Raw genomic sequence first — 25836 nt, forward strand, 5'->3', positions numbered from 1 at the left:
CCAACACCAGCAGATGACATGACTCCTCAAATCATCACTGACTGTGGAAACGTCACACTCCTCCAGACTCTGGGCCTCTCCACTCCCCCTACAGACTCTGGGCCTCTCCACTCCCCCTACAGACTCTGGGCCTCTCCACTCCCCCTCCAGACTCTGAGCCTCTCCACTCCCCCTCCAGACTCTGGGCCTCTCCACTCACCCTACAGACTCTGAGCCTCTCCACTCCCCCCTACAGACTCTGAGCCTCTCCACTCCCCCTACAGACTCTGAGCCTCTCCACTTCTCCTCCTCTAGACTCTGGGCTTCTCCACTCCCTCTACAGACTCTGGGCCTCTCTACTCCTCCTACAGACTCTGGGGTTCTCCCCTCCTCCTCCAGACTGGGCCTCTCCCCTCCTCCAGACTCTGAGCCTCTCCACTCCCCCTCCAGATTCTGGGCCTCTCCACTCCCCCTACAGATTCTGGGCCTCTCCACTCCCCCTACAGACTCTGGGCCTCTCCACTCCCCCTACAGATTCTGGGCCTCTCCACTCCTCCTCTAGACTCTAGGCCTCTCCACTCCTCTTACAGATTTGGGCCTCTCCACTCCTCCTCCAGACTCTGGGATTGCGATTTCCAAATGAAATGCAGACATTTTCCACAGTGATGGTTTGGGGTGAATACCACCAAATGAAAGCCGTTTGTCTCAAAACAAATTGTAAAAAGGAATGTAATCTGGGTACAGTGTTGCCTGAGTAATGTCTTTCAAAGTGTGACAGCGCTAAAGACTGGCCTGGGCAGGAAGGGGGTAAAAGTGTCCAGTATTGGGGGACAGGAAGGGGGTGAAAGTGTCCAGTATTGGGGGCAGGGAGGGGGTGAAAGTGTCCAGTATTGGGGGCAGGGAGGGGGTGAAAGTGTCCAGTATTGGGGCAGGAGGCAGGGGAAGTGTCTGGTATTGGGGGGCAGGAAGGGGGGAAGTGCCTTGTATTGAAGGGGCAGGAAGGGGGGGGGAAGTGTCCGGTATTGAAGGAGTTAAAGCATTTTTTGATCATTTCCCAATTGCAATACTGTTTCCCTTTAATAATGATATTCCATGTTATCGGTGTCAGAGATTTACTGCCCCCCATAACACGTATATATACTATATACTGAGGATATCCTACAAGGAACCTGTAGAGCAGACGGGAGGGGGCGGGGCTCGGGGGAACTTCCTGAAGTCGTCACATTTTCGAGCAAATTGAGAAAAGAAATAGTAAAGTCACAGCACTGAAAATACGGAACGTTTCTGATATTTTACCTGCAGTGGATTGAACCCTTCGCCGACCGCGCTAAACCCGAATGACGGCTGCAGTGCGGCCAGCCATTTCTGGGAGGGCTTCAATAGACGTCTCCCCAGAACTCCGCCCCCTGATCACAGATCGGGGTAAAGGGCCAATCACAGAGGCCCTTAATCATGTGATCAGCTGTGTCCAATCACATGTAGATAGACTTGTTATCGGCAGTCCTTCCCTCCCACACTGTGTTTGCCGGAGGAAAGGAGAGCCGCTAAAATGGTAAACCTATCGGCACATGATGGCCACTGAGGGGGCAGCTGATGCCAAATTCTTCACACTGGTAATCGGGGCACTGGTCATCAGTCCTCAGCACTGCCGCCTATCAATGCCCATCAGTGCTGCCTAACAGTTCCTCCTATCAATGCCCATCAGTTCCTCCTATCAATGCCCATCAGTGCAGCCCATCAGTGCCATCTATCAGTGCCCATCAGTGCCGCCTATCAGTGCCCCCATCAATGAAGAAAAAAAAATGATTTTTGTTGAAAATTTTTATGACAGAAATTAAGAAAAACTTTTTTTGGTTTCCAAATATTCTGTCTTTTTTTGTTTGCTTAGCGTATGATGACCGCACAATTGTCATTCCAAGTGTGACAGAGCTGAACGTTGATAACTGGCCTGGGCAGGAAAGGGGGAGGGGAAAGTGCCCAGTAGGCAAGTGGTTAAGTTGGTGACGCTCTCCAAGTTCAAATCTTTTGCAGTTGCACGGTTTGATTTGAACCAAAGTGTTTTCAGTCCACGGATCCTGAGCAATAGCCGATGGGAGTGCCCAGACTTGTGGCCAGCTGGGCTGAAATGTCATTGTCAAAAGCAACCTTCTCAACCCAGAGGAACCCTTTGAAATAACTTTGCAGTCTTAGGGAACCCCGGCTAAAAATTACTACATCTCATGATACATCAGTGTGATGGTCAGTGGGAAGAATGGTCCTCACACTTGTGGTCATTGGGAAGAATTACCTCCTTACAGAGAGCTAAAAAGATCAATGGGGTCAGTGGCAGGGTTGGACTGGGACAAAAATTTGGGGGGGGGGTGGAGGACACAGTTGAACACCGTGGGGGATGGAGGACACAGTTGGACACAGTGGGCGGTGGAGGACACAGTGGGGGTGGAGGACATGGGGGGACACAGTGGGGGGTGGAGGACACAGTGAGGGGTGGAGGATATAGTGGGGGTGTAGGACACAGTGGGGGGTGGAGGACACAGTGGGGGGTGGAGGACACAGTGGGGGGTGGAGGACACAGTGTTGGGTGGAGGACAATGTGGGGGGGAACAGGAGAGTATCATGGGGCCTCCTGTGATCCTGTTGGAGCCCTTACTTTGACAGGCTGTCACTCAAAGTGGCCCACTGAGCCATCGGCCCACCGGGAAACTCCCGGTAGTCCCAATGGCCAGTACATGCCTGGTCAGTGGGAACTTATCTGAGAGGTAGACATTGCTTATTGCTCAAGGAACCCCTACAACCTCTGGAGGAACCCTGGTCTTTAGCAACTCATAAAACAGGAGGTGGGAGGAACCTTCTTATACTAGGAGATGTGGGCTTAGAAGGGTTTACCTGGAACAATGATGTAGTAATAGCCATCAGATCCTGGGAAGATCTCTTCTAACAAGGCTATGGAGACTTGGCAATGAAGGAAACACTTGGGGGGTGAAGGTCAAGAAGTATATGATGCAAATATAATACATATTCAGGCACGAATAAAAGGATGAGACCATAGTTCAGTCTTTGGCGCTCAATCAAAAAGGTAAAAAAAATTCTAATGCCGAGTACGCACGATCGTACATTCCAACAACAAAATCCATGGATATTTTTTGAGACGAATGTCGGCTCAAACTTGTCTTGCATACACGCGGTCACACAATTCCAAACGTCAAGAACGCGGTGACGTACAAGACGTACGACGAGCCGAGAAAAATGAAGTTCACTAGCCAGTGCTGCTCTTCTGCTTGATTACGAGCATGCGTGGAACTTTTTTTGGCGTCGGAATTGTGTACACGCGATCGGAATTTCCGAACAACGGATTTTGTTGTCGGAAAATTTAAGAACCAGCTCTCAAATTTTGCGTGACGGAAATTCCTATATGGAAAATGTGTGATGAAGCCTACACACGTTCGGAATTTCCGACAACAAGGTCCTATCACACATTTTCCCTTACGGGGCATTAGGCTTTGTAGCTGTGAGTCTGGTGGGCATAAATGGTAATCTCCATGCATCAGTCCATTTAAAGCAACACATAAAACAGAGGAGATAGAGAACCTTCTTAAAACAGGAGACGTGGGCTTAGATGGGTTTACCTGGAACCCTAGAGCTCCAATGACGTAGCAATAGTCATCAGAACCTGGGAAAATCACTTCCAACAATAGTCATCAGAACCTGGGAAGATCACTTCCAACAATAGTCATCAAAACCTGGGAAGATCTCTTCCAACCATAGTCATCAGAACCTGGGAAGATCTCTTCCAACCATAGTCATCAGAACCTGGGAAGATCACTTCCAACCATAGTCATCAGAACCTGGGAACATCTCTTCCAACAATAGTCATCAGAACCTGGGAAGATCACTTCCAACCATAGTCATCAGAACCTGGGAAGATCTCTTCCAACCATAGTCATCAGAACCTGGGAAGATCTCTTCCAACCATAGTCATCAGAACCTGGGAAGATCTCTTCCAACCATAGTCATCAGAACCTGGGAAGATCACTTCCAACCATAGTCATCAGAACCTGGGAACATCTCTTCCAACCATAGTCATCAGAACCTGGGAAGATCACTTCCAACCATAGTCATCAGAACCTGGGAACATCTCTTCCAACAATAGTCATCAAAACCTGGGAAGATCTCTTCCAACCATAGTCATCAGAACCTGGGAAGATCTCTTCCAACCATAGTCATCAGAACCTGGGAAGATCTCTTCCAACCATAGTCATCAGAACCTGGGAAGATCTCTTCCAACCATAGTCATCAGAACCTGGGAAGATCACTTCCAACCGTAGTCATCAGAACCTGGGAAGATCACTTCCAACCGTAGTCATCAGAACCTGGGAACATCTCTTCCAACAATAGTCATCAGAACCTGGGAAGATCACTTCCAACCATAGTCATCAGAACCTGGGAAGATCACTTCCAACAATAGTCATCAAAACCTGGGAAGATCTCTTCCAACCATAGTCATCAGAACCTGGGAAGATCACTTCCAACCATAGTCATCAGAACCTGGGAAGATCACTTCCAACCATAGTCATCAGAACCTGGGAAGATCTCTTCCAACCGTAGTCATCAGAACCTGGGAACATCTCTTCCAACAATAGTCATCAGAACCTGGGAAGATCACTTCCAACCATAGTCATCAGAACCTGGGAAGATCACTTCCAACAATAGTCATCAAAACCTGGGAAGATCTCTTCCAACCATAGTCATCAGAACCTGGGAAGATCTCTTCCAACCATAGTCATCAAAACCTGGGAAGATCTCTTCCAACCATAGTCATCAGAACCTGGGAAGATCACTTCCAACCATAGTCATCAGAACCTGGGAAGATCACTTCCAACAATAGTCATCAAAACCTGGGAAGATCTCTTCCAACCATAGTCATCAGAACCTGGGAAGATCACTTCCAACCATAGTCATCAGAACCTGGGAAGATCTCTTCCAACCATAGTCATCAGAACCTGGGAAGATCTCTTCCAACCATAGTCATCAGAACCTGGGAAGATCACTTCCAACCATAGTCATCAGAACCTGGGAAGATCTCTTCCAACCATAGTCATCAGAACCTGGGAAGATCACTTCCAACCATAGTCATCAGAACCTGGGAAGATCTCTTCCAACCATAGTCATCAGAACCTGGGAAGATCACTTCCAACCATAGTCATCAGAACCTGGGAAGATCTCTTCCAACCATAGTCATCAGAACCTGGGAAGATCTCTTCCAACCATAGTCATCAAAGACCAGACCACTTTTTGCGATTCGGCACTGCGTCGCTTTAACTGACAATTGCGCAGACATGCGACGTGGCTCCCAAACAAAATTGTCGTCCTTTTTTTCCCACAAATAGAGCTTTCTTTTGGTGGTATTTGATCACCTCTGCGGTTTTTATTTTTTGCGCTATAAACAAAAATAGAGCGACAATTTTGAAAAAAACGCATTATTTTTTACTTTTTGTTATAATAAATATCCCCCAAAAATATATAAAAAAACATTTTTTTCCCTCAATTTAGGCCGATACGTATTCTTCTACATATTTTTGGTAAAAAAAATCGCAATAAGCGATTATTGATTGGTTTGCGCAAAAGTTATAGCGTTTACAAAATAGGGATAGTTTTATAGCATTTTTATTAATATTTTTTTATTATTTTTTTTTTTTTTACTAGTAATGGCGGCGATCTGCGATTTTTATTGTGACTGCGACATTGTCGGGGACCCATCGGACATTTTTGACACATTTTTGGGACCATTGTCATTTATACAGTAATCACTGCTATATAAATGCAGTGATTCCTGTGTAAATGACACTGGCAGTGAAAGGGTTAACCAGTGGGTGGCAGTGTAGGGGTTAAGTGTTCCTAGGGGTGTGTTACTAACTGTGGGGGGGTTGGGCTTTCATTTAGTGTACACTGATCTCTGCTCCAATCACATGGAGCAGAGATCAGCATCACTAGTTGCTAGGCAGAATGGAAAAATGTTGTTTATACAGCATTTCCTCCATTCGGCCGCTCCGTGAGACGATCGCGGGGATGCCCGCGGCGATCGAGTCCGCGGGTCCCGCGACCGGACTCACGGGGGTCCCGACCAGCGCGGAAGCGCGCCGCCGCGCTCCCGATGGCACGGCGGCAACGAATATTGGACGTACATGTACGCCAATATGCCTGCCCGTGCCATGCTGTCGACGTACATCGTCGTGCGCTGGTCGGGAAGTGGTTAAGCTCATTTTAATCCTTGATAATATCAACTTTTGTCCTATAGAGCTTGTACTCATTCATGTGATTTTATGATTTTTGATTAGTAATTTATGTATTTCTGTTATGAACGGCATCCATGTATGTCCATTGATTTGTCTATACTCCAGATTCTCTGATTACTATTATGAAAATATATTGAGTGTATATCTATATTTATATTACTGTACTACAATTGTATGCATTCAGATCATGGACAACCCCTATGGGGTTATTGATTATAAATTAAATCCAAATCATTTCATGTATTCACATGTATTCATAATTTTTATTTTCAATTGACATGCTTCATTTAAAGTCCCACTTGCCCCCCTTTTCTTTTTATACACTTCCAACAATAGTCATCAGAACCTGGGAAGATCTCTTCCAACTATAGTCATCAGAACCTGGGAAGATCACTTCCAACTATAGTCATCAGAACCTGAGAAGATCACTTCCAACTATAGTCATCAGAACCTGGGAAGATCACTTCCAACCATAGTCATCAGAACCTGGGAAGATCTCTTCCAACTATAGTCATCAGAACCTGGGAAGATCACTTCCAACCATAGTCATCAGAACCTGGGAAGATCTCTTCCAACAATAGTCATCAGAACCTGGGAAGATCACTTCCAACCATAGTCATCAGAACCTGGGAAGATCTCTTCCAACTATAGTCATCAGAACCTGGGAAGATCTCTTCCAACTATAGTCATCAGAACCTGGGAAGATCACTTCCAACCATAGTCATCAGAACCTGGGAAGATCACTTCCAACAATAGTCATCAAAACCTGGGAAGATCACTTCCAACAATAGTCATTAGAACCTGGGAAGATCTCTTCCAACAATAGTCATCAGAACCTGGGAAGATCTCTTCCAACAACAGTCATCAGAACCTGAGAAGATGTCTTCCAACAAGACTACGGAGACTTGTTGGCAATAGGCCACTTGACTGCTACCAAGTCTCTGGTACTGAGGCAGAATCTGACAATGAAGGAGACACTTGGGGATGAAGGTCAATTAGTGTATAATAGGTATTCAGCCATAAACAAAGGATGAGACCATAAGATCTCTTCCAACCATAGTCATCAGAACCTGGGAAGATCTCTTCCAACAATAGTCATCAAAACCTGAGAAGATGTCTTCCAACAAGACTATGGAGACTTGTTGGCAATAGGACACTTGACTGCTACCAAGTCTCTGGTACTGAGGCAGAATCTGACAATGAAGGAGACACTTGGGGATGAAGGTCAATTAGTGTATAATAGGTATTCAGCCATAAACAAAGGATGAGACCATAAGATCTCTTCCAACCATAGTCATCAGAACCTGGGAAGATCACTTGCAACTATAATCATCAGAACCTGGGAAGATCTCTTCCAACAATAGTCATCAAAACCAGGGAAGATGTCTTCCAACAAGACTATGGAGACTTGTTGGCAATAGACCACTTGACTACTACAAGTCTCTGGTACTGAGGCAGAATCTGACAATGAAGGAGACACTTGGGGATGAAGGTCAATTAGTGTATAATTAGGTATTCAGCCATAAAAGGATGAGACCATGGTTTGGTGTTGGGTACTCAATCAAAAAGTATCTCAAAAGGTAAAGTGTATTAAGGCTTTCTAGGTGTCTGGTGGACATAAATGGTAACCTCCATGCATCTGTCCATTTCATTCCAGTTTGCTCACAGATTGTAGTACATTTGTTTCTTAAAGAAGAATAATATGGGTTTAGCTGGAACGCTAGAGCTCCAATGACGTAGCAATAGTCATCAGAACCTGGGAAGATCTCTTGCCCATTAGCTTGGGGCATGACATGGGGTGCAACACTGCTGAACCCCCCCCCCCCCCAAACCCCTTTCGGAATTGCTCATCTGCAACCCCAATAATACCCTGACAATGAAGGAAACACTCGGAGGGATTAAGGTCAATAAGTGTATAATATGTATTCAGCCATAAACAAAGAATGAGACCATAGTTCAGCCTTTGATGATCAAAAAAGCTTTGTCTTTGGTGAACATAAATGATAAACTATATAAATCCGTCCATTCCATTCCAGTTTTCTGACATATTGTAGTAAGTTTGTTTCTTAAAATAACATTCAATGGTTTCACTTTTCCATTAGCTTTGGGCGTGAGATGGGAACGTGCAACTACTGAGATAGACATCTCTGATAGGGTTTGAGGGAATATCTGCTACTCTTTTTAACACTCTACTTTCTCCCTGAGTTTACGCTTTGTAGCCAAAAAGTAAGACTGTGACTCTTTTGGTGTTCGATAAGCTCCGACTTTCTTCCAAAAGATTGATCGCATTCATAACACTGATGTGGCTCCTCTCCGATGTGATCTCTCTGGTGTCTGAGAAGACGCGTCTTCACTGCAAAAGCTTTGTCGCAGTCAGGACACGGATACGGCCGCTCTCCGGTGTGAAACCTCTGGTGGATGATAAGATTTGACTTTCTTGAAAAGCCTTTGAGACATTCAGAACAAGTGTAAGGCTTCTCTCCGGTGTGGACTATCTGGTGCCTGATAAGGCTCTTCTTCTCTTTGAAAGCTTTGTCACAGTTAGAACACGGATACGCTGGCGGCGGCGCAATTGTGTGACATTTCTTGTGTTTGCCAAAATCTTCCCTCCTTGTAAAAGCTTTCCCACACTCGGAACACTGATACGGTTTCTCTCCCGTATGAATCCTCTGGTGTAGGATAAGATTTGACTTGGCTCTAAAAGCCTTATCACATTCGGAGCACTGATATGGATTCTCTCCGGTGTGAATCCTCTGGTGTTTGGTCAGCTCATATTTCCTTCGAAACGTATGGTCACACTCGCTACACTGATACGGTTTCTTTCTGGTGTGAACCATCTGGTGCACTCTAACCTGTGACCTCATGCTAAAAGATTTGCCACATTCGCCGCACTGAAACGGCTTCTCCCCGGTGTGGACCCTCTCGTGTAGGAGAAGATTAGCCTTCAGCCTAAAAGTTTTGTCACATTCAGAACACCGATACGGCCTCACTCCAGTGTGAATTGTTATGTGTTTCATAAGATCGCCCTTCCCTGCAAAAGATTTATCACATTCAGAACACGGATATGGTTTCTCTCCAGTGTGAACCCTGTGGTGCCTCATGAGAGACCACTTCTGGCCAAAAGATTTGCCACATTCAGAGCACTGATATGGATTTTCTTTTGTGTGAACCTTCTGGTGCCCAATAAGATTTTCCTGATATGGATTTTCTTTTGTGTGAACCTTCTGGTGCCCAATAAGATTTTCCTGATATGGATTTTCTTTTGTGTGAACCTTCTGGTGCCCAATAAGGTTTTCTTCCATGGTAAAACCTTTGTTACAATCCAAACAAAATATATCTTCTCTATTGTGTGACGTCTCTTGGGTATGTATGGGTCTAACTTTATTGTAAAGCCATTGTCACTTCCAAGGATGAAATCTTGGTTGTCCTCTAAGGCTGGATCGTTGTTACAGTCTAATGCTTGCCCTCCTGTGTGTCGTCTCTTGGGTATGTATGGGTCTGACTTTATTGTAAAGCCATTGTCACTTCCAAGGATGACTTCTCTCTTGTCCTCTAAGGCTGGATCATTGTTACAGTCTAATGCTTGCCCTCCTGTGTGACGTCTCTTGGGTATGTATGGGTCTGACTTTACCGTAAAACCATTGTCACTTCCAAAGGTGGACTTTTTGGTTGTCCTCCAAGGCTGGATCGTTGTTTCAGTCTAATGCTTGCCCTCCTGTGTGACGTCTCTTGGGTATGTATGGGATTGACTTTACTGTAAAGCCATTGTCACTTCCAAGGATGACTTCTTGGTTGTCCTCCAAGGCTGGATCATCGTTACAGTCTAATGGTTGCTCTCCTGTGTGACGTCACTTGGGTATGTATGGGTCTGACTTTATTGTAAAGCCATTGTCACTTCCAAGGATGACTTCTTGGTTGTCCTCCAAGGCTGGATCGTTGTTACAGTCCAATGCTTGCTCTCCTGTGTGTCGTCTCTTGGGTATGTATGGGTCTGACTTTATTGTAAAGCCATTGTCACTTCCAAGGATGACTTCTCTCTTGTCCTCTAAGGCTGGATCAATGATGAGTATTCAAACCATTTATGTCATTTAGAACACGGATATGACTTGTGTCCTGTGGGAATCCTCCGGTGATATGTAGTAAAAGCCTTTCAGTCTCTCAGAAGACCCATATGGCTCGTCTCAGTTGTGCTTCTGAAGACCAACAAACCCGTCAATCGTCCTGCACAGAGATAGAAATAAATAAAATGAAAAGCCAGAATTATATCAATATGACTAAATTAAAGTTGCTTCTTATGTTTTCTGAATATATTTAATGCATAGACTATCGGTCTTGAGAAAAGATGGATCGAGCTTCATCGAAACATTGACAATAAAAATGCTGCGCTTTGATCTACCTCCTCCCCATGACCTGTGAGGGCCTCTATACTAGTTTTGGATAAATACATAGACCATGTACTGTAGCTCCCTGGTCCTAAACTGAGGTTCCTATGTAAATTTAGTTTTTGGTTGGGCTGTAGGCAGCTATGACTGCATAGTTTGTATTTTGGGGGCTTTGCCCAAGCTTGGTTGGGTTGTGCATTTCTCACTGTATGTGTCACTGATACCACAGGCCATAGTATCAGACTTCACAAATAGGCTGAAGGTATGAATATTTATATTTCCTTTAGCCTTCCCAGTAGGAGGTTCTTGGCTACTGGTGCATGCTGGGGAAGGATATATATTTTGCACAGCCCATGTGCTGGCTCTCTTGCCTCAGGCTGAGGTGCTGCTGAAGGGAGCTTTGTATTGAGGCCATGCTTATTTGGGTGGGGGGGGGGGGGGGGAGGAGGTCTACGTACGCTGAGGTGGTCCTGAAGCTGTAGAGGAGGCTTAGCCAATGTGAGAAGATCCAGGAGGAGGCCGCTTGCTGGAGAGAGCCAGGATGAAGGCTTGTCTTTCAGAAGGGCCTGGTGACTTGCTTGGAGGACGCCCCAGAATCTGAGGACGTGCTTGCCCTGTTTTTGGGTTGGCTTTAAAAAGGTTCTGACACTGTCAAGCTGTACTTTGTTCTGGATCCAAGGGGTCTGTGAGTGATCTGCTGTGGTATCAGAGACCCTATCAGGGATCTCGTGTGGCAGGTGCTCACACATCCATAGATTCTGGCACCCAGCAAAGGGCCTGGTATGGATTGGGGGAGGGACCCCCATGCCATTTTATTGAAATTGTAGGCAATGTTCCATTCAGCTGTCAGTGGCGAAGCCCGTTGACCGCTTCTGACTCATCTTTTGGTAAGAATGCGGTGGCCGGCTTCCTAGCCCACTCCTTAACGACCAGCTATTCACTGTGCCCTGATTGGGCAAAGCCTTGATTGCTTTAGCCAATCAGAGCTTAGAATACCCTGTGCAGCGCTCTGTGGGGGGGTGCTTCGCAGGCAAATATCCTGACGAGCGCCCCGCAAATTGGGGTGAACGGTTATGTTTGGGCCGAACTTATGCTCGGTCCGATCTGCTTTCCCAACACTAGCTCTACAAGTTTCGTCCAGCATTGGTCCTATACCTGAGCCTATTATGGAGTCACATCATAAAGCAAAACAACTGCTGGAAACGGGGGAAACCCCGTATTTGCCAATGTCTTGGATAAACTTTATGCACATAATCATTACTTGTATGCTGCTGAAGAAGGTGAAAAATACATTTTTATCACTTCCAAGCTTTGGGTTCAGAGCTAAAACCCAGCACTCCTTCAGTAAAAAAGGAACTGGACCTTCAAATCCTCCTTTGGGACAAGAATTCTTTCCAATGAAGGGGAGCCCCAACTTTAAGTGGAGAGATTGTTGTTGGCTCCTGAGGTCGTTTGGGACTGAGATGTCCCAGAAACGTTACAAGTTTGGCACTGAAGAAGGTCGACGTCTACAAGGCGTCTGTGGCTGGGTCTCAAAAAAAAAAAGAGTCATTTTCATCTCTTCCAAGGTTCAGAACAAAAACCTGACACTCCTTTAGTAAAAAGGAAGTGGACATCCAAATACTCCAAAGGGAACCCCAACTTTAAGTGGAGAGATTGTTGTTGGCTCCTGAGGATCATTTGGGACTGAGATGTCCCAGAAATGTTGGTCCAGCACATGTACAGAGGCTACAAGCTGAAGTTCTGCCCCTTGCCTTTTCCACCCTTCATGCCATCCAATGTAACTTCAACCCCAAGTAGAAAAGCCGCCTTGTTTGCTGCACTGAAGTTACTGTCCCAACAAGCAATCGACATTCGTTTTGAAAGTATGAACTTTTTCATAATGTTTTTAGTTTGTTCCCTATTCCCAGGCCAAATGTAAGTGTACGGCCCATCCTGGACCTACAACACCTAAAGTTCCTTATCCCCTTGCCACCGAGCGTACGCAGATGTGCGTACCGGGCTTTCGGGGGGTTATACCGGGATGATGCCCGCAGCTGCAGGCATCCTCCCGGTACCGTTGTTTAGAGCCGGCGATCGGCTTTCCTGCGCTAACAACTGATGCGGCTAAAAGCAGCTCGACTGTTAAACCGGAGGAGCGAGAGGGGACGCCCCCCCCCCCCACTCCCGCCGCTCTTACCGGGGCTCCCGTTCCACCGGGAGCCCACGATCCACAATCCGCCACTTCTGGCGGCTAGGGACAGACTGGAATGAAGCCGCTTACGCAGGGGTGTAACTATAGATGGGTGCAGCAGTAGCGACCGCAACTGGGCCCTGTGATAGGGGTACCATGCAGCCCCCTCTACATATGGCCGGCAGCAGCATAGGCAGCTAGGGGTACCATGCAGCCCCCTCTACATATGGCCGGCAGCAGCATAGGCAGCTAGGGGTACCATGCAGCCCCCTCTACATATGGCCGGCAGCAGCATAGGCAGCTAGGGGTACCATGCAGCCCCCTCTACATATGGCCGGCAGCAGCATAGGCAGCTAGGGGTACCAGTGCACCATGCACATGGGTGGCTGAAGGTGGAGGGTGACTAGCAGAGCTCCATGCTCGACTATCGCACTGGCTGCTCTTTAGTTGTGCATTCCCCGCATGACCTGTGTCCTCGGCCGGCTCCTCAGTGTACCCCTCTCCTGCTCCATGCATTGCCGCTCAGTCCGATGTCTGTTCTCCCCAGCCAAAAAATGACTGATACCAGTGGTGGAACTACAGGGCTCACAAACTCGGAGGGAAGGGCCCTGGCTGGGGTTCAGGGGGGCCGTTCATGGTTTCTTGCATCCGGACCCTGAAGGTTCTAGTTACGCCACTGCGCTTACGGTCTCCTTGGAGTAAACACGGAAGCAACGTCATGCCGTCACTTCCTGTTTACTCGGCTGCCAATGGCGCCGGTTTTGAAAAAATAGACAGTATTCAGAATCGCGGAAAATGGCGATCTGAATACTTTGAAGTGCAAAGGGGGGGATCGGGGGTCTTTTAGAACCCCCCCCCCCCCCCTGATCCCTCCATAAAGAGTACCTGTCACCACCTATTACTGTCACAAGGGATGTTTACATTCCTTATGACAGCAATAAAAGTGATAAAAAAAAATGTAATTTTAAAATAAATAAATATATATATATATATTTTTTAAAGCGCCCCCGTCCCCACGAGCTTGCGCAGGAAAGAAAACGCATACAGAAGTCGCGCCCGCATATGTAAACTCACACATGTGAGATATCGCCACGATCGTCAGAGCGAGAGCAATAATTCTAGCACTAGACCTCCTCTGTAACTCTAACCTGGTAACCGTAAAAAAAAATTTAAGCGTCGCCTATTGAGATATGTAGGTACCGTAGTTTGTCGCCATGGCATGTTTGGTATCTATTTACTCGGCATGACCTCATCTTTCACATGATACAAAAAAATTGGGCTAACTTTACCGTTTTTGAAAAAATTCATGAAAGTGTCTCTTTTCCCACAAACTTGCGTTTAACCACTTCGCACCCAGGCCAATTCTGACATTTCTCTCCTACGTGTAAAATTCATAATTTTATTGCTGGAAAATGACATAGAACCCCCCAAACATTATATATGTTTTTTTTTCCAGAAAAGACCCCAGAGAATACAATGGCGGTCGTTGTAACTTTTTATCTCGCACGGTATTTGCGCAGCAATTTTTCGAACACGTTTTTTTCAGAAAAAAAAAAAAAGAAGTTTCATGCTTTAAAAAAAACAAAAACAAAAAAAAAACAGTAAATTTAGCCCAATTTTTTTTTGCATAATGTGAAAGATGAAGATACGCCGAGTAAATAGATACCCAACATGTCACACTTGAAAATTGCACGCGCTCGTGGAATGGCGCCACACTTTGGTATTTAAAAATCCCCATAGGCGACGCTTTCAATTTTTTTTTTTTACTGGCTACATGTTTTGAGTGACAGGGCTAGAATTATTGCTCTCGCTCTAACGTTCGCGGCGATACCTCACATGTGTGGTTTGAACACCGTTTTCATATGTGGGCGGGACTTACGCATGCGTTCGCTTCTGCGTACGAGCTCACAGGGACAGGGGGCGCTTTAAATATTATAATTTTTTATTATTAATTTTACTTTTATTTTTTTAGTTTGACACTTTAGAAAAAAAAAAAAAACCTTTTATTCCTATTACAAGGAATGTAAACATGGCACGATCGGACCTATTAACTGTGAGATCTGGGGGTCAATAAGACCCCACATCTCACCTCTAGGCTGGGAAGCCTAAAATAAAAAAAAATAAAAAATGATCCTGGCTTCCCAGCCGAGGCGGCGCAGTTATTTGAATGCAGAGGCCGGGGCGTGACGTCATAACATCGCGCCCGGCCTCTGAACGATCATAGAGACTCCGGGGACCATCTGCTCCATTGGAAATCTCTATGATCACCATCCGGGGGGGGGGGCGGCGGATCCTGTGACCGACTCACCGATGGAAGCGGTGAGTCGGTAGAAGCACCGGAGGGCGGCGGGAGGGGGAGGCAAGAACGATCAAGCGGTGGAACGGCCGCTATGATCGTTCTTATGGCTGAAAATGCCGATATCTGAACGATGTCTGTAGCCTCAGGCATCATTCAGATATACCCCCCGAAAGGTCAAGAACGTGATATGACGTACCTTGGGCGCCAAGTGGTTAAAACCCCACTGCACAAATACCGTGCGACATAAAATATTGCAACAATCGCCATTTTATTCTCTAGATTCTCTGCTAAAAAATATATATATATATATATATATATATATATATATATATATATATATATATATATATATAATGTTTGGGGGTTCCAAGTATTTTTCTAGCAAAAAATACGGATTTTAACTTGTAAACACCAAATGTCAGAAATGGGCTTAGTCATGAAAGGGTTAAGGAATCTGAAGAGTCAGTGAGTGCTATCCTTCGTCAGGGAATCTGTACGGTCAGTGAGTGCTATCCTTCGTCAGGGAATCTGTACGGTCAGTGAGTGCTATCCTTCGTCAGGGAATCTGTATGGTCAGTGAGTGCTATCCTTCGTCAGGGAATCTGTACGGTCAGTGAGTGCTATCCTTCGTCAGGGAATCTGTACGGTCAGTGAGTGCTATCCTTCGTCAGGGAATCTGTACGGTCAGTGAGTGCTATCCTTCGTCAGGGAATCTGTACGGTCAGCGAGTGCTATCCTTCGTCAGGGAATCTGTACGGTCAGCGAGTGCTATCCTTCGTCAGGGAATCTGTACGGTCAGTGATCGCTATCCTTCGTCAGGGAATCTGTACGGTCAGTGATCGCTATCCTTCGTCAGGGAATCTGTACGGTCAGTGAGTGCTATCCTTCGTCAGGGAATCTGTACGGTCAGTGATCGCTATCCTTCGTCAGGGAATCTGTACTGTCAGGAGTGCTATCCTTGGTCAGGGAATCTGTACGGTCAGTGAGTGCTATCCTTCGTCAGGGAATCTGTACGGTCAGTGAGTGCTATCCTTCGTCAGGGAATCTGTACGGTCAGTGAGTGCTATCCTTCGTCAGGGAATCTGTACGGTCAGTGAGTGCTATCCTTCGTCAGGGAATCTGTACGGTCAGTGAGTGCTATCCTTCGTCAGGGAATCTGTACGGTCAGTGAGTGCTATCCTTCGTCAGGGAATCTGTACGGTCAGTGAGTGCTATCCTTCGTCAGGGAATCTGTACGGTCAGCGAGTGCTATCCTTCGTCAGGGAATCTGTACGGTCAGCGAGTGCTATCCTTCGTCAGGGAATCTGTACGGTCAGCGAGTGCTATCCTTCGTCAGGGAATCTGTACGGTCAGCGAGTGCTATCCTTCGTCAGGGAATCTGTACGGTCAGTGAATGCTATCCTTCGTCAGGGAATCTGTACGGTCAGTGAGTGCTATCCTTCGTCAGGGAATCTGTCTTCAGTTGAAATCAAGGATAACGATCTGCATATTTCTATATTCTCAGCCCCACCCTTTACTATCAGTGTTTTGTAATAGGAGGACGTGGCTTTCAGTTCATGGCCCCACCTTTATACCAAGGGTTTTCACCAAGGTGCTGGCCCCAGTACTGGATTTTCTCAAGCTCATAGGATCACCAACCATTTAGGGATATCTGAATAACCCGATTCTGTGGGAGCAAAAATCGGTGGACAAGCGCCAATCAATATCCAGAGGATGAGGCAGACTCTGCAGAGCTTTAAATGGACCCAGAACTTTCAAGAAGACACATAGCGGAGGAGAGCAAAAGAAAATCCCAAGAAATTCTTTAAGTATGTAAATAGTAAACAGTCTACTGACTGGAATGGTACCAGCTGATTGGAGAAAAGCCAATGTAGTACCAAGGAGGTGAGTTGTCAGCTAGATAAAGGAAGGCCCGTAGATGTGGTGTATCTGGATAAAGGAAGGCCCGTAGATGTGGTGTATCTAGATAAAGGAAGGTCCGTAGACGTGGTGTATCTATATAAAGGAAGACCCGTAGACGTGGTGTATCTATATAAAGGAAGGCCAGTAGACATGGTGTATCTAGATAAAGGAAGGCCCGTAGACGTGGTGTATCTATATAAAGGAAGGCCCGTAGACGTGGTGTACCCGGATAAAGGAAGGCCCGTAGACGTGGTGTACCCGGATAAAGGAAGGCCTTAGACGTGGTGTATCTAGATAAAGGAAGGTCCGTAGACGTGGTGTATCTGGATAAAGGAAGGCCCATAGATGTGGTGTATCTAGATAAAGGAAGGCCCGTAGACGTGGTGTATCTAGATAAAGGAAGGCCCGTAGACGTGGTGTATCTAATTAAAGGAAGGCCCGTAGACGTGGTGTATCTAGATAAAGGAAGGCCCGTAGACGTGGTGTATCTAGATAAAGGAAGGCCCGTAGACGTGGTGTATCTAGATAAAGGAAGGCCCGTAGACATGGTGTATCTAGATAAAGGAAGGCCCGTAGACGTGGTGTATCTAGATAAAGGAAGGCCCATAGACGTGGTATATCTGGATAAAGGAAGGCCCGTAGACGTGGTGTACCCGGATAAAGGAAGGCCTTAGACGTGGTGTATCTAGATAAAGGAAGGTCCGTAGACGTGGTGTATCTGGATAAAGGAAGGCCCATAGATGTGGTGTATCTAGATAAAGGAAGGCCCGTAGACATGGTGTATCTAGATAAAGGAAGGCCCGTAGACGTGGTGTATCTAATTAAAGGAAGGCCCGTAGACGTGGTGTATCTAGATAAAGGAAGGCCCGTAGACGTGGTGTATCTAGATAAAGGAAGGCCCGTAGACGTGGTGTATCTAGATAAAGGAAGGCCCGTAGACATGGTGTATCTAGATAAAGGAAGGCCCATAGACGTGGTATATCTGGATAAAGGAAGGCCCGTAGACGTGGTGTATCTAGATAAAGGAAGGTCCGTAGACGTGGTGTATCTGGATAAAGGAAGGTCCGTAGACGTGGTGTATCTATATAAAGGAAGGCCCGTAGACGTGGTGTATCTAGATAAAGGAAGGCCCGTAGACGTGGTGTATCTATATAAAGGAAGGCCCGTAGACGTGGTGTATCTATATAAAGGAAGGCCAGTAGACGTGGTGTATCTAGATAAAGGAAGGCCCGTAGACGTGGTGTATATAGATAAAGGAAGGCCCGTAGATAAATTCCACAAATCATCAGAAAAAAATAACTGAAACAAATGAACTGACTTAATATTTCCCATTACTTTGAGGTCCGGGCTGCGCTGTAGAAGGCGGGATTGTAGATTCTGCAGAATTAGCGGGCAGCCATGCTGGATTCAAAAGCTCCTCTGGGAGGCCAGCATGGGCCCTACTCCTTTGTGGTGGACGTGACACCCCACTACTAGTACCGGTCCTATCATCTGAGTGTACTGCACTGCTGGTGGTTGTCTGCTCCTCCTCAGATCACCTCCTTCTCCTTGTTGGACCCTCTCCTCCTCAGATCACCTCCTTCTCTTTGTTGGGACCCTCTCCTCCTCAGATCTCCTCCTTCTCTTTGTTGGGACCCTCTCCTCCTCAGATCTCCTCCTTCTCTTTGTTGGGACCCTCTCCTCCTCAGATCACCTCCTTCACTTTTTTGGACCCTCTCCTCCTCAGATCTCCTCCTTCTCTTTGTTGGACCCTCCCCTCCTCAGATCTCCTCCTTCTCTTTGTTGGGACCCTCTCCTCCTCAGATCTTCTCCTTCTCTTTGTTGGGACCCTCTCCTCAGATCTCCTCCTTCTCTTTGTTGGGACCCTCTCCTCCTCAGATCACCTCCTTCTCTTTGTTGGGACCCTCTCCTCCTCAGATCACCTCCTTCACTTTGTTGGACCCTCTCCTCCTCAGATCTCCTCCTCTTTGTTGGGACCCTCTCCTCCTCAGATCACCTCCTTCTCTTTGTTGGGACCCTCTCCTCCTCAGATCACCTCCTTCTCTTTGTTGGGACCCTCTCCTCCTCAGATCTCCTCCTTCTCTTTGTTGGGACCCTCTCCTCCTCAGATCACCTCCTTCACTTTGTTGGACCCTCTCCTCCTCAGATCTCCTCCTTCTCTTTGTTGGACCCTCTCCTCCTCAGATCTCCTCCTTCTCTTTGTTGGGACCCTCTCCTCCTCAGATCTTCTCCTTCTCTTTGTTGGGACCCTCTCCTCCTCAGATCTCCTCCTTCTCTTTGTTGGGACCCTCTCCTCCTCAGATCTCCTCCTTCTCTTTGTTGGAACCCTCTCCTCCTCAGATCTCCTCCTTCTCTTTGTTGGGACCCTCTCCTCCTCAGATCTCCTCCTTCTCTTTGTTGGAACCCTCTCCTCCTCAGATCTCCTCCTTCTCTTTGTTGGGACCCTCTCCTCCTCAGATCTCCTCCTTCTCCTTGTTGGAACCCTCTCCTCCTCAGATCTCCTCCTTCTCTTTGTTGGGACCCTCTCCTCCTCAGATCACCTCCTTCTCCTTGTTGGACCCTCTCCTCCTCAGATCACCTCCTTCTCTTTGTTGGGACCCTCTCCTCCTCAGATCTCCTCCTTCTCTTTGTTGGGACCCTCTCCTCCTCAGATCTCCTCCTTCTCTTTGTTGGAACCCTCTCCTCCTCAGATCTCCTCCTTCTCTTTGTTGGGACCCTCTCCTCCTCAGATCTTCTCCTTCTCTTTGTTGGGACCCTCTCCTCCTCAGATCACCTCCTTCTCTTTGTTGGGACCCTCTCCTCCTCAGATCTCCTCCTTCTCTTTGTTGGGACCCTCTCCTCCTCAGATCACCTCCTTCACTTTTTTGGACCCTCTCCTCCTCAGATCTCCTCCTTCTCTTTGTTGGACCCTCTCCTCCTCAGATCTCCTCCTTCTCTTTGTTGGGACCCTCTCCTCCTCAGATCTTCTCCTTCTCTTTGTTGGGACCCTCTCCTCAGATCTCCTCCTTCTCTTTGTTGGGACCCTCTCCTCCTCAGATCTCCTCCTTCTCTTTGTTGGGACCCTCTCCTCCTCAGATCACCTCCTTCTCTTTGTTGGGACCCTCTCCTCCTCAGATCACCTCCTTCACTTTGTTGGACCCTCTCCTCCTCAGATCTCCTCCTCTTTGTTGGGACCCTCTCCTCCTCAGATCACCTCCTTCTCTTTGTTGGGACCCTCTCCTCCTCAGATCACCTCCTTCTCTTTGTTGGGACCCTCTCCTCCTCAGATCTCCTCCTTCTCTTTGTTGGGACCCTCTCCTCCTCAGATCACCTCCTTCACTTTGTTGGACCCTCTCCTCCTCAGATCTCCTCCTTCTCTTTGTTGGACCCTCTCCTCCTCAGATCTCCTCCTTCTCTTTGTTGGGACCCTCTCCTCCTCAGATCTTCTCCTTCTCTTTGTTGGGACCCTCTCCTCCTCAGATCTCCTCCTTCTCTTTGTTGGGACCCTCTCCTCCTCAGATCTCCTCCTTCTCTTTGTTGGAACCCTCTCCTCCTCAGATCTCCTCCTTCTCTTTGTTGGGACCCTCTCCTCCTCAGATCTCCTCCTTCTCTTTGTTGGAACCCTCTCCTCCTCAGATCTCCTCCTTCTCTTTGTTGGAACCCTCTCCTCCTCAGATCTCCTCCTTCTCTTTGTTGGGACCCTCTCCTCCTCAGATCTCCTCCTTCTCTTTGTTGGAACCCTCTCCTCCTCAGATCTCCTCCTTCTCTTTGTTGGGACCCTCTCCTCCTCAGATCACCTCCTTCTCTTTGTTGGGACCCTCTCCTCCTCAGATCTCCTCCTTCTCTTTGTTGGAACCCTCTCCTCCTCAGATCTCCTCCTTCTCTTTGTTGGGACCCTCTCCTCCTCAGATCTCCTCCTTCTCTTTGTTGGGACCCTCTCCTCCTCAGATCTCCTCCTTCTCTTTGTTGGAACCCTCTCCTCCTCAGATCTCCTCCTTCTCTTTGTTGGAACCCTCTCCTCCTCAGATCTCCTCCTTCTCTTTGTTGGGACCCTCTCCTCCTCAGATCTCCTCCTTCTCTCTGTTGGGACCCTCTCCTCAGATCTCCTCCTTCTCTCTGTTGGGACCCTCTGCTCCTCAGAATATGTTACTGACCCACTGTTCTCAAAGGGTTCATTTTCAGAATCTGAGTCTGACAGTGAGACAGATGCTGATTATGGAGACATAGAGGATGGGGGGGGGTATGTACAAAAGAGGAGTGTGGGGGGTATGACAGTGGGCGGTATGTACAGGAGAGGAGTGTGGGGGGTATGACAGTGGGCGGTATGTACAGGAGAGAAGTGGGGAAGGTATGACAGTGGGCAGTATGTAGAGGAGAGGAGTGGGGAGGGTATGACAGTGGGCGGTATGTACAGGAGAGGAGTGTGGGGGGTATGACAGTGGGAAGTATGTAGAGGAGAGGAGTGGGGAGGGTATGACAGTGGGCAGTACAATGGCCCCAGGACGGAGTATTGGCATTCTGATGACATTTCGGGGTCTTTTCTCCACCATAAATCTGAATTTTTGGGGTGTCAGGACCCAGCGGGTTCTCTGGAAGTTTCCCCCCCTTATTCTGTGTCAGACACATCAGAGAACATGGTGGGAGATGAGTCTGAAGCTCCTTCCTAGGAGGGAACACCGGATCCATTCTGAGGAACATTTGATGGTCGGCAATGAAGAGGAACCAACACCGAGAAGAAGATTCTGGAGTCTCAGATCAGCAGAGAAGTTCCTCCAACATTCAGAGAGTGCCGAGACCTTCTTCATCAAGGTGATCGACAGACAAAGTGTGAGAATACAATATATATATATATAAAATGCTCTCATACATGGATTGGTCACCCCCATACTTAAAAGCCTACACTACCAATCTTAAAGCGGAGGTCCACCCTAAAGTGGAGCTTCCGCTCATTGGAATCCTCCCCCCCTCCGGTGTCACAATTGGCACCTTTCAGGGGGGAGGGGGGTGGAGATACCTGTCAAAGACAGGTATTTACACGCACTCCCGGGCATAGACTCCCGTGGGAGACTACACCATTTCCTGTCCTGCCGCGCTGTCCGCTGGGACACACACGGGTCCCAGAGACAAGCATGCGCAGTAGGGAACCGGGAAGTGAAGCCGATTCCCTTCACTTCCTGATTCCCTCACCTAGAATGGTGGCGGCAGCAGCCGAGAGATCGATCGGCCTCGGCATCGCTGGACCCCGGGACAGGTGAGTGTCCATTTATTAAAAGTCAGCAACTGTAGTATTTATAGCTGCTGGCTTTTAATATTTTTTTCCGCAGTACAGTCCCGCTTTAAGAATAATCTTCTTGATCCCCTTCAATCTGGATTTCGCCCTCAACACTCCATAGAAACGGCCCTTTTAAAACTCACAAATGACCAACTAACTGCAAAAACCAACGGACACGATTCTGTACTCCGACTTCGGGACCTCTCAGCTGCCTTTGACACGGTTGACCACCCCCTCCCCCTCCCCCTAAGACTTCACTCCCTCGGTCTCCATGCTCTTCAGGGGCTCTCATCCTACTTACCCCAACGTACCTTCAGTGTCACTTACAATTCTACTTCCTCCTCTCCTCTTCCCTTCTCTGTCCCCCAAGGTTCTGTTCTTGGACCTCTTATTTTCAGTCTACACCTCTTCTCTGGGTCAGCTGATCGCCAATCACGGCTTTCAATATCATTTCTACACTGACGACACCCAAATCTCTCTCTCCACCCCTCAACTCACCCCCTCCGTCTCCTCACCATCACCAACTTATCACCACAGACATATCTATGGATGTCACAACACTTCCTCAAACTCAACTTCTCCAAAACCGAACTCATAATATTTCCTCCCCCATGCGCCTCGTCCCCTGACTTCTCTGTCAAGAGTCATGGCACAACCATCCACCCATCCCCCCATGTCAGGGTCCAGGTGTTATCCTGGACTCTGAACTCTCCTTTCAGCCCCACATCCAATCACTTTCCAAAGCTTGCCGCCTCGACCTCCGAAACATCTCCAAACTCCGCCCCTTTCTAACCAATGAGACCACAAAGCTCCTGATTCACTCCCTGGTTATCTCTCACCTTGACTACTGCAACTCCCTCCTCATTGGCTCACCTTTAAATAGACCCCTCCCCCCTTCAGTCCATCATAAATGCCGCTGCCAGACTCATCCACCTTACAAACCGCACAGTGTCTGCTACCCCTCTCTGCCAATCCCTCCATTGGCTGCCCCTCACCCAACAAATTCAATTCAAAATACTAACAATAAGTTACAAAGCCACCCACAATTCTGCCCCCAGCTACATCACTGGCCTAGTCTCCAAATACCAACCTACTCGCCCACTTCCTTCCTCCCAAGACCTCCTGCTCTCTAGCTCCCTCCACTTCCTTCCTCCCAAGCCCTCCTGCCCTCTAGCTCCCTCCACTTCCTTCCTCCCAAGACCTCCTGCTCTCTAGCTCCCTCCACTTCCTTCCTCCCAAGCCCTCCTGCTCTCTAGCTCCCTCCACTTCCTTCCTCCCAAGACCTCCTGCCCTCTAGCTCCCTCCACTTCCTTCCTCCCAAGCCCTCCTGCTCTCTAGCTCCCTCCACTTCCTTCCTCCCAAGACCTCCTGCCCTCTAGCTCCCTCCACTTCCTTCCTCCCAAGACCTCCTGCTCTCTAGCTCCCTCCACTTCCTTCCTCCCAAGCCCTCCTGCTCTCTAGCTCCCTCCACTTCCTTCCTCCCAAGACCTCCTGCCCTCTAGCTCCCTCCACTTCCTTCCTCCCAAGCCCTCCTGCTCTCTAGCTCCCTCCACTTCCTTCCTCCCAAGACCTCCTGCCCTCTAGCTCCCTCCACTTCCTTCCTCCCAAGACCTCCTGCTCTCTAGCTCCCTCCGCGTTCTTCCTCCCAAGACCTCCTGCTCTCTAGCTCCCTCCACTTCCTTCCTCCCAAGACCTCCTGCCCTCTAGCTCCCTCCACTTCCTTCCTCCCAAGACCTCCTGCCCTCTAGCTCCCTCCACTTCCTTCCTCCCAAGACCTCCTGCTCTCTAGCTCCCTCCGCGTCCTTCCTCCCAAGACCTCCTGCTCTCTAGTTCCCTCCACTTCCTTCCTCCCAAGACCTCCTGCTCTCTAGCTCCCTCCACTTCCTTCCTCCCAAGACCTCCTGCTCTCTAGCTCCCTCCACTTCCCTCCAAGACCTCCTGCTCTCTAGCTCCCTCCACTTCCTTCCTCCCAAGACCTCCTGCTCTCTAGCTCCCTCCACTTCCTTCCTCCCAAGCCCTCCTGCTCTCTAGCTCCCTCCTCTCCTCTTCCTTCCTCCCAAGACCTCCTGCCCTCTAGCTCCCTCGTCACCACCTCCCATATCTGCCTCCAGGACTTCTCCCGAGCCTCTCCCATTCTCTGGAACTCACTACCCCCAATCTGTCAGACTGTCTCCAAATTTATCTACTTTTAGGCGACCCCTGAAAACTTTCCTCTTCAGAGAAGCCTATCCTGCCTCCATCTAACAACTGCACTATTGTCTCCATGAGCCCATCCCCCAAAGCTATTACCCTTTTGTATAACCTGACCCCTCCCCCCTAGATTGTAAACTCTAACGAGCCGGGCCCTCTGATTCCCCCCTGTATTGTAATTGTACTGTCTGCCCTAATGTTGTAAAGCGCGGTGTAAACTGTCGGCGCTATATAAATCCTGTATAATAATAATAATAATAATATATATACCCAGGTGATTGATCACACGGGGGGGAGCCGGTCACAGATGATTGATGTGTCTCTAGCAGAGCCCTGTACCATGAATAGGACACTTACCTGCGGGGGAGACATGGAGGACATCCCAGGCTCTCCCTATGGTGGTCGGTGTTCAGGACGGAGAATCTCCTCACTTTGCTGGAATCGGAATCTAAAATGGCTGAAAACAGGAAACGCGTTCCATGGACAGGAAGTGACATTTCGCACATGCTCAGTCCGGGATTTGTCCCATCAGGAGGATCACTAGAATAACGGGACTGATAATACGGAGGGTGCAGTATGGAGAGCAGACACTAGATGGTGCCGGTCCACAGAGAGGAAAAAGAGGAAACAAGACGGAGACAATGGAGACATTTCTTCTAATCTATGAGACATTGTGTCATCACATGGAGACTGATCACCGAGCTACAAGAACATGGAGGACACCCCTCCTCCTTCCCTGAGCTACAAGAAAATGGAGGACACCCCTCCCCCTTCCCTGAGCTACAAGAAAATGGAGGACACCCCTCCCCCTTCCCTGAGCTACAAGAAAATGGAGGACACCCCTCCCCCTTATCTGAGCTACAAGAACATGGAGGACACCCCTCCCCCTTCCCTGAGCTACAAGAAAATGGAGGACACCCCTCCTCCTTATCTGAGCTACAAGAACATGGAGGACACCCCTCCCCCTTCCCTGAGCTACAAGAAAATGGAGGACATCCCTCCCCCTTTTATCAGCTACAAGAAAATGGTGGACACCCCCACACTCTACGTGAGCTACAAGAAAAAACAAAAAAATCTTCCCCCTTCCTGAGCTACAAGACAATGAAAACCTCCTCCCCCCTCCCCCTCCTCCCTACATGGAGCTGCAGCCAGACACAGAGGAGAGACTGAAGGAGGAATGTCCGGGGAGAGGGGGGAGGGGTTCTGGAGGAGATGACGGAGGAGTGAGGATAATGAGGAGAGACTGAAGGAGGGGGTCTGGAGGAGATGACGGAGGAGTGAGGACAATGAGGAGAGACTGAAGGAGGGGGTCTGGAGGAGATGACGGAGGAGTGAGGACAATGAGGAGAGACTGAAGGAGGGGGTCTGGA

General features: G+C 48.2%; 1 protein-coding gene across 3 annotated transcripts; it reads right to left on the reverse strand.

Moving 5' to 3' along the window:
• Nucleotides 1-8167: 8167 nt before the first annotated feature.
• On the reverse strand, nucleotides 8168-25165 carry LOC143958900 (uncharacterized). 3 transcript variants are annotated; one of them, XM_077467884.1, is made up of 3 exons: nucleotides 24824-25165; nucleotides 9491-10490; nucleotides 8168-9439 (listed from the first exon to the last, which is right to left on the reverse strand). In XM_077467884.1, exons 2-3 carry the CDS (start codon nucleotides 9569-9571, stop codon nucleotides 8459-8461), a joined length of 1062 nt encoding a protein of 353 aa, XP_077324010.1. In that variant the 5' UTR covers nucleotides 9572-10490; nucleotides 24824-25165; the 3' UTR covers nucleotides 8168-8458. The 3 variants fall into 3 exon arrangements, with proteins under 3 accessions (XP_077324010.1, XP_077324011.1, XP_077324009.1); XM_077467885.1 differs by having other exon boundaries at nucleotides 9542-10490; nucleotides 24824-25164; XM_077467883.1 differs by having other exon boundaries at nucleotides 8168-10490; nucleotides 24824-25164.
• Nucleotides 25166-25836: the final 671 nt, after the last annotated feature.

Source organism: Lithobates pipiens, unplaced genomic scaffold (assembly GCF_037356315.1).
Source record: "Lithobates pipiens isolate NorthernLeopardFrog02 unplaced genomic scaffold, aLitPip1_a1.2 Scaffold_63, whole genome shotgun sequence".
NCBI lineage: Eukaryota > Metazoa > Chordata > Amphibia > Anura > Ranidae > Lithobates > Lithobates pipiens.

What these genes read in the sequence shown, in the direction of transcription:
- LOC143958900 (XM_077467883.1), bottom strand. Translation starts at nt 9,571, where the DNA reads ATGGAAGAAAACCTTATTGGGCACCAGAAGGTTCACACAAAAGAAAAT.